A 7,603-nucleotide genomic window follows, 5' to 3' on the forward strand; every position below is an offset into this window, starting at 1 on the left:
TTTCTCTCAGCTCTTGAAAAATCAGTCTGCCAAGCTAAAACTACACTCACAAACCCCATAACATAGATTCTACATTGTTGATAAGCTCATTAAGAAGCTATTTTATATGCAGACTGGTGAATACTATTTAAAAAATGAATTTACATTCTAAAGATTCTCAATCACCAAAGTTGTGCTTTTGTATTTTGAGTGCATATGTAACAGTTTTTTACTTCTGTTATTTCCCTCTGGAAGCTATTTACTTCTAACTTCCAGAGGGAAAAGATGTTAACATTTAATGGAACTCTGTTCGCTCAGAATGATAGAATAGTATGTTATTTCATATGCCTGCTAAGTAGTATTTGAGATCTATCTTCATAAGAAATGAAATTTTCTTATTGTGGATGTATTTAAAGAAAAAGTAAAAAAAAAAAAAAATCACTCTAATGATGAATTATTTCGTGATTCACAAACTAATTTTAATTTTCCCTTTTCTTTTTTTAAATCTCCTTTATCCAGTCATTCTGGCTGAGAGTCCCCTTGTCCTGCACAGCTGATCTCAGGCAAGTTGTATGAACTTCTAAACAGGTATTGCTTATCTTGATCTACGTGTGATACTTGAATCTGTTCTGAAGAGCTAATATATTTAACCACTGTACAGCTTTATATGCACATATATAGTAATTAAATGCACACTATCAGTTTATGCTACCGTTGCCATTTGTGACTTTATTACTTTACCATTTGTTCAGAAAGCCCTCCTGTTGTCCCAAGGCCAAAGTTTTGCCCAAACCTTATTGGTTCACCCACTGCAGATCCATCAACACTGTTAAAATTGTAAAAGAAACAGACATTCAAATAATCACCTTTACTATTTTTTTGTTTGTTTTGGTCTACGGTTAGGTCTTGTGGCAACATGTTGCATAAAGTTTACCTTTAAAAATATGTACAATATCTTAACTGAAAAGATATTTCATACTTGCCTTACTGGTTACAATATTTAACAGAATAGAAATGGGCTGTACTGATTACTTTTTATTCATTAATATGCACAGTGGAAAGGTAACATCCAATTAAAAACTCAATGGGAATTCATCACTGAGGGCCCCTTTAAAATATACGTAATATGAGCATCTGAAAAATCATGGATTAAAAACAGAACAGTGTGCATTTGTGTTTTTTGCAACTTAACATATGTTGCCAATAATGTATATGACATATTCAGTAATTTGGTTCATTACATCAACATACATGCTGGTATATCCCTATTTCCAGAATCCATAAATTAAGCGCTATGCTTTCTAAATATAGTCAGCATAAAAAACCCTACATAACTGATGAACTCAGTAGTCAGTTAGGGAGTTGATAGCATTCAGTGCTGACAACTCTTAAGATCAGACAATCGCTAAGCAAAAGTATTTTGGTTGCAGTTCTAGAAGGCCTAAACTATGCCTTTGGCATCAAAATTCTTTCTTAGGTCTAACCCAAAGTGTTTTGTTCAATCAGGATTACATGGGTTAGTTTGTACTCTCAAGCATTAGTATTATCATTGTTGTTAAATACATGCACTCAGGCAGAGCCTTCCACTATTCATCAGGATCATGTTCTTCTGTTTCTTCTCCCACAAACAGCTGGAATTAAGTATGTCTTTGAGAGAGAAAATATGTTTGGTTATGGGGGTTTTCATGGTAACAAAAACATTGCCCGCTTATATACAGCAAAAACATTGACACAAATTTCTGTTTCAGAGACCGTATTTGCAGGAGAATGAATAATAATACTAAGTGCTTTTTGGACATGTTTTGTATTCTACAGCTGAAATACAACCACATTGTTTTAACTGCAGAGTTTACCAAATGATACAGTGAACTCGATTCTGCTTTCATACCAGCTCTAAGCTGATTTAAACTTCCTTGGAATTATTCACAGTAATAAGCACAGCAGAATCAAGCTCAAATTCACTTGTATGTTACCAAACTTCACTGCATATTTCTCATAACAAGATTCTGAAAGATAACATAATAATTGAAAACAACTCCGAATAAAGTACCAAACCTTAAAATACAAAAAGTATTTCGACCCACAGGGTCCACACTCTCGACTGCACTAACTTCACATGGGGCTTGCAATGATTCCACCGAATATATGGATGTTATATCCAGATAAACTGCCAAAGTCAGACTGCTGCACACTCCTGGGTGATTCTCCACTGAGGATTGGCTCTCTGGGTTCATAAGCATCACAGTGTCTCCAAAATGAACAAAACCATCCTTAGATACTGACAGCTGTATCTAAATGAAAATAGATATAATTATTTATGGAATTATCAGAACCTAATATCAGAGCTATTTTAATACATAATGAAATGGTGATTTGTAAATGGTGAGATGGAATGTCAAATGCAATGTGTAAAAAAACCCAAGATTAACAACTAAGATAATGATAATGACCTTTACCTTCTTGTCACCCAGAGCTGTTGAGATTGACCACACAGGTATGGCTACTAGGTGTACTAAGTGTACGGCTACGACTCTGTGTGGGACTGATCTCACCCCCTCAGGATATGCAATGAGGTTCCAGGAATAAGATGTGTTTGTCACTCGGTGGAAAAATATGAATATGAAAACACCTCTGTGTATATAAAGCTCTCTGAAATCACTGTTCAGTAGAAGCACTCTGAGGACAAATCCCGGGTCTTCTCCAGCGCTGTATAAAGTGTATCTGCCTTAATGGATAAATTAAATGGTTAAATTTGCCCAGGGAGGTGGTTGAGTCACCACCCCTGGAGGCATTTAAAGGACGGGTAGACAGGGTGCTCAGGGACATGGTTTAGTGGCAGATAGGAATGGTTGGACCGATGATCCAAGAAGTCTTTTCCAACCTGGTGATTCTACGATTCTAAATTAAACTATTAAGTTTCTTTGTGTCAATAAAATGCTGATCACAGCATTCTTCATGTGGCACAAACACTCCTAACAGCCATGCCATTCTATGTCGCATCATAGGGGATGGACAAAACCTTCTTAAGCCTGTCCCATGGGAAGACAGGCTGAGGAAGTTGGGGATGTTGAGCCTGGAGAAGAGAAGGCTCTGAGGAGACCTTATAGTGACCTTCCAGTACCTGAAGGGGCTGCAGGAAAGCTGGAGAGGGGCTGTTTACAAAGGCTTGTGGGGATAGGACGAGGGGAATGGGTATAAACTGGAGAGGGGCAGATTTAGACTGGACACAAGGAGGAATTTATTCACCATGAGGGTGGTGAGGCGCTGGCACAGGTTGCCCAGGGAAGCTGTGGCTGCCCCATCCCTGGAGGTGTTCCAGGCCAGGTTGGATGGGCCTTGGGCAGCCTGGGCTGGTGGGAGGTGTCCCTGCCCATGGCAGGGGTGGAACTGGATGGGCTTTGAGGTCCTTTCCAACCAAAACTATTCTATGATTCTAATTACCTTCTTAAAAAGTTTATCCTCAAGTTTGTTTATTTTCTGTATTAAAAGTTCTCCTCGTTCTCTTTTACGCAGAAAATCCCTCAGGAGGTCCTGCTGGCAGAGGAGAGGCGCCAGGTTGAAACCGAATGTAAAGGATCGAGGGGAAAACCGAAGGGGCGGGGGAGGCTCCCCGGGGCCAGAAAGGACATGGGGACCCGGCTCCACGCTACCTCCTCCTGCCGAGCCGCCGCCTCCCAGTTCCCGAGGAGCCCCCGGGGGCTGTAGGCAGCCATGGCGGCGCCTGCACCGCTCCGCGTCCTCTGTCGCCATGGCAACACCCGGGCGGGGGCGGGGGGGGCAATCCCCGTTTGCAGTACGCGATGGGGATGAAGTGCCTGAGAGCAGCCCTGTGGAGAAGGGCTTGGGGTGATGGTCCATGAGAAGCTCCACACGAGCCGGCAGTGCGCGCTCACAGCCCAGAAGGGCAACAGTGTCCTGGGCTGCATCCAAAGCAGCGGGAACAGCGGGGAGGGAGGGGATCCTGCCCCTCTGTTCCTCTCCTGGGAGACCTCATCCGGAGTTTTGTGTCCAGTTCTGGGATCCTCAACACAAGAAAGATATGGAGCTGTTGGAATGGGTCCAGAGGAGGCTACAAGGGTGATCAGAGGGCTGGAGCACCTCTGCTACAAGGACAGGCTGAGAGAGTTGGGATTGTTCAGCCTGGAGAAGACTCCAAGATCTTATAGAGACCTTCCAGTACCTGAAGGGGCTGCAGGAAAGCTGGAGAGGGGCTGTTTACAAAGGCTTATGGGGATAGGACTAGAAGGAATGGGTATAGCCTGAAGAGGGGCAGATTTGGACTGGACATTAGGAAGAATTTCTTCACCATGAGAGTGGTGAGACACTGGCACAGGTTGCCCAGGGAAGCTGTGGCTGCCCCATTTCCTGGAGGTGTTCAAGGCCACGTTGGATGGGCCTTGCGCAGTCTGATTTAGTGGGATGTCCCCGCCCATGGCAGGGGGTTGGAACTGGATGATCTTCAAGGTCCCTTCCAACCCAAACTGTTCTATGATTCTATGATTCTGTGAAGGGATGGAGTGAGCACTCTCACCCTAAATGTGCAGATGACACCGAACTGAGCAGCAGTGTCGATCTGCTGGAGGGCAGGAAGGCTCTGCAGAGGGACCTGAACAGGCTGAATGGATGGGCAGATGTCAGTTGTGTGAGGTTCACCAAGCCAAGTGCCAGGTCCCACAGTTGGCTCACAACCACCCAGTGCAAGTTACAGACTTCAGGAAAAGCTGACTGGTGGAAAACTACCTGGAGGTGGTGGTCGGCAGTGGCTGAACATCAGCCACCAATGTGCCCAGGTGGCCAAGAAGGTCAAGAGCATCCTGGCTTCTATCAGCAATGGTGTGGCCAGCAGGAGCAGGGAAGGGATTGTCCCCCTGTACTCGGCACTGGTGAAACTGTGTTCAATTTTGGTGCCCTCAGTACAAGAAAGACATTTAGGGGCTGGAGTGCATCCAGAGAAGGGAAACGAAGCTATGAGAACTAGGTCACTGGGGATGTTTAGGCTAGAAAAGAGGAGGCTGAGGGGAGACATTATCGCTCTCTCCAACTACCTGAAAGGAGGTTATAGCAAGGCTGATGCTGGTCTCTTCAACCAAGTAACAAGAAATAGGACAAGAGGGAATGGCCTCAAGTTGAGCCAGGATAGGTTCAGATTGGATATTTGAAAAAAATTGTTTACCGAAAGAGTGGTAAGGCATTGGAAGAGGCAGTCCTGCTAAGTGGTGGAGTCACCATCCCTGGAGATGTCAAAAAAAACTGTAGATCTGCTACTTCGGGACATGGTTTCACAGGCATGGTCGTGTTGGGCTGACATTTGGATTGGATGGTCTCAGCGGTCTTTTCCAAACTTAATGATTCTATGATTCTATCACTCTATGAAATGCAATCAATGTCCAAAGCAGGTAAGATGAGCTGAATGCTCCTCCTGGGGCCTGCCCAGAGCAGCTTAGAAGATAAAGCTTAAAATAAAACATTTCTTCTATGGACAGCTTTGGTTACATGTTATCATCAGCCAGTTTTGACAAGAGTTAACATGAAATCTGTTTCTTTTGTGGGTTGGTTTTGAAAGCAAAAGTTTATTACATAAAAAGTTTTTGAGCACTTCACAAACCTTTTATGGACAAAATAAAATCAATTTTTGTTGAAATAGCACCACTTTGTGGTCAGTTGTGGTAAGTGACGCTTTCCTACACCTGGCCCTGTAGAAGCAATGCTGAAATTGTTTAGTTGAAATAGGAAAGAATCTTTGTTCATGTTGGCCGAATATAAAATACCTTTGCAAGTATCAGATGTGGTTTGAAATCTGAAGTGTTTTCCGAAAAAAAGGAGTTTTTTTCTGAAAACATAAAAAAGAATAAGCAGTGAAAAAAATATCAGCAGCATAAATAAGTAGAGCAAATTGTGCACTTCAAAATAGTATGCAACATGAACACAGTTAAATAAAAGTTTGATCCAAAATAAGCATCATAGTTTGCAGTGGCAGAAATACTAATTATTTTTGCACTGACCTGAAAGATGTAATTGTGTACAGAAATATCTCCATGCATCTTTTGGTAGGATTTCGCTGTGACTACCCTTGTTACCTGGAAGACTTTCATTTCTGATTGCATGGTATTCCATGAAAACAAACAAAAAGAGCGCTCTATAAAGTGTTTGTAAATCAAACAGCTTCCCTGAAAGGAAGGTTACACGTCACTTTCCTTTTAAGCAGATAAAATCTATGTTTGCTCTGAACAGTTGTTTGCATTATTAAATGGTGTGAAGAAAAGCTGTACTTGTGAAAGAATTGTTCCATGTTTTGTGTCTTAACTTATGCCAGCATACAAATTGATGAGATTTAAAGGTGTGTATTAATATTAAGTACTTTAACATATAAATGCGTTAGTATGTATCAGTAGTACTAATTATCACCGTTTAGTTGAATCTGGCAAAGGGGCAAAGTCTGAATGGATATGAAGATATATTAAGTCTAAGAAAGATGTATGCCAACCTTGTTTAGAGGAAGTGGCAGAGCATTAAGTTTTTCTGTGAGCTCTTCCACTTCTGTACCCTCTTATTTCATTGTGAAAATGATAATATCTACTTGTGTCTGCTGTTTGGCAATTTATAAAATCCTGGTCATAGTGAAGAAAATACTAAAACAATGCTCAATCACAATCAGGTTGGATAATAATATTTTTAATACCTGCCTTTACTGCCTGGGGATAATATTTATAGTTTTTATGTTTTCCTTTGTTTTTCCTGTTGAAAATTATGAATGTGCTAAATTTGGTTACCCATATAGACTACATTACACAGGAGTAAAACATATGTTCTTTGGAATGATTTGTCTCCTTTCATTTTATTATTTTGTACTAGCATTATTCTGATTCTGCTCTAAATCAGAGCACAGCTATCATTTTTCTTTGCTGTCATTATGTTTCTGGTTATTAAAATGATTAATTTGCTTGTTAATAATGTAACTTCAGTTTCTTATTTTAATGTATTCCCCACACACTCGTCTATTCAGAGTACAAAAAGAATTAAGTAGTTTATGTATTAAGATGTAAGGATTGTGATTTTGCCAGACTCTTGTGCTGATATCTCTCACTTTGGCTTTGAATTTTAGCGTGTTTTCCTGAAATAGTTGTTGCTGAGGAGCAGTCGACCTGTTCATGGTATAGTCATTTCTGAAATGTAGTAATCCATTAAATAGGCTTCTCAGTTTACCTTTTACAAGAAGGAAGCAGGATGCTTGTGTGCTCTATTTGCAGTAAGTTTGCTGATGTAGGTAGATTTCCAATATTAGATTTGATTGAAGACATCCAAAGTTGCTATGATTGCTCATTGACATTTTATAACCAAAAGATTCTGTCGGGGGGGATCATTTGCAATGCCTCTAAGACCACCAAACACTTGCCAATTAAAGTTTGGATCGCGGTATTCCCATTTCCATGGTATTTCCATTTTACTTGTCTCTAATTTAGACTTGTACAGTGCATGCTTTCTTGAGAAATTGCTGTATAATTGAATATTTTATCTTCAAATTGACCTGTTTCATCATGACTGATCATGCTAGCTACTTGAAGATTTTCCCTCCTTTGCTTGGCTGAATTTTATTCAGGGGGTGGGCTTGAATAACCCCTAGAGC

General features: G+C 41.0%; 1 protein-coding gene across 4 annotated transcripts in view; it reads right to left on the bottom strand.

The window, feature by feature from the left end:
• The window catches only part of CFAP161 (cilia and flagella associated protein 161), a 12,694-nt gene extending 6,369 nt beyond the window's left edge, over positions 1 to 6,325 (bottom strand). For 2 of the 4 annotated variants that reach the window (XR_008451853.1, XM_009561734.2), the window contains exons 1-3: positions 3,421 to 6,325; positions 2,035 to 2,270; positions 721 to 805 (exon numbers count right to left, since the gene is read on the bottom strand). Coding sequence is in view for 3 of the 4 variants with exons in the window: in XM_009561734.2 (XP_009560029.2) it covers positions 721 to 805; positions 2,035 to 2,270; positions 3,421 to 3,837 (738 nt within the window). In the remaining variant the exon portion in view is untranslated. The remainder of the gene's footprint in view (positions 1 to 720; positions 806 to 2,034; positions 2,271 to 3,420) is intronic. The other 2 variants (XM_054077626.1, XM_054077627.1) reach the window with 2 other exon arrangements.
• Between the last annotated feature and the right edge of the window lie 1,278 nt (positions 6,326 to 7,603).

The sequence above is a fragment of the Cuculus canorus genome, chromosome 12 (assembly GCF_017976375.1).
Source record: "Cuculus canorus isolate bCucCan1 chromosome 12, bCucCan1.pri, whole genome shotgun sequence".
Taxonomy (NCBI): Eukaryota; Metazoa; Chordata; class Aves; order Cuculiformes; family Cuculidae; genus Cuculus; species Cuculus canorus.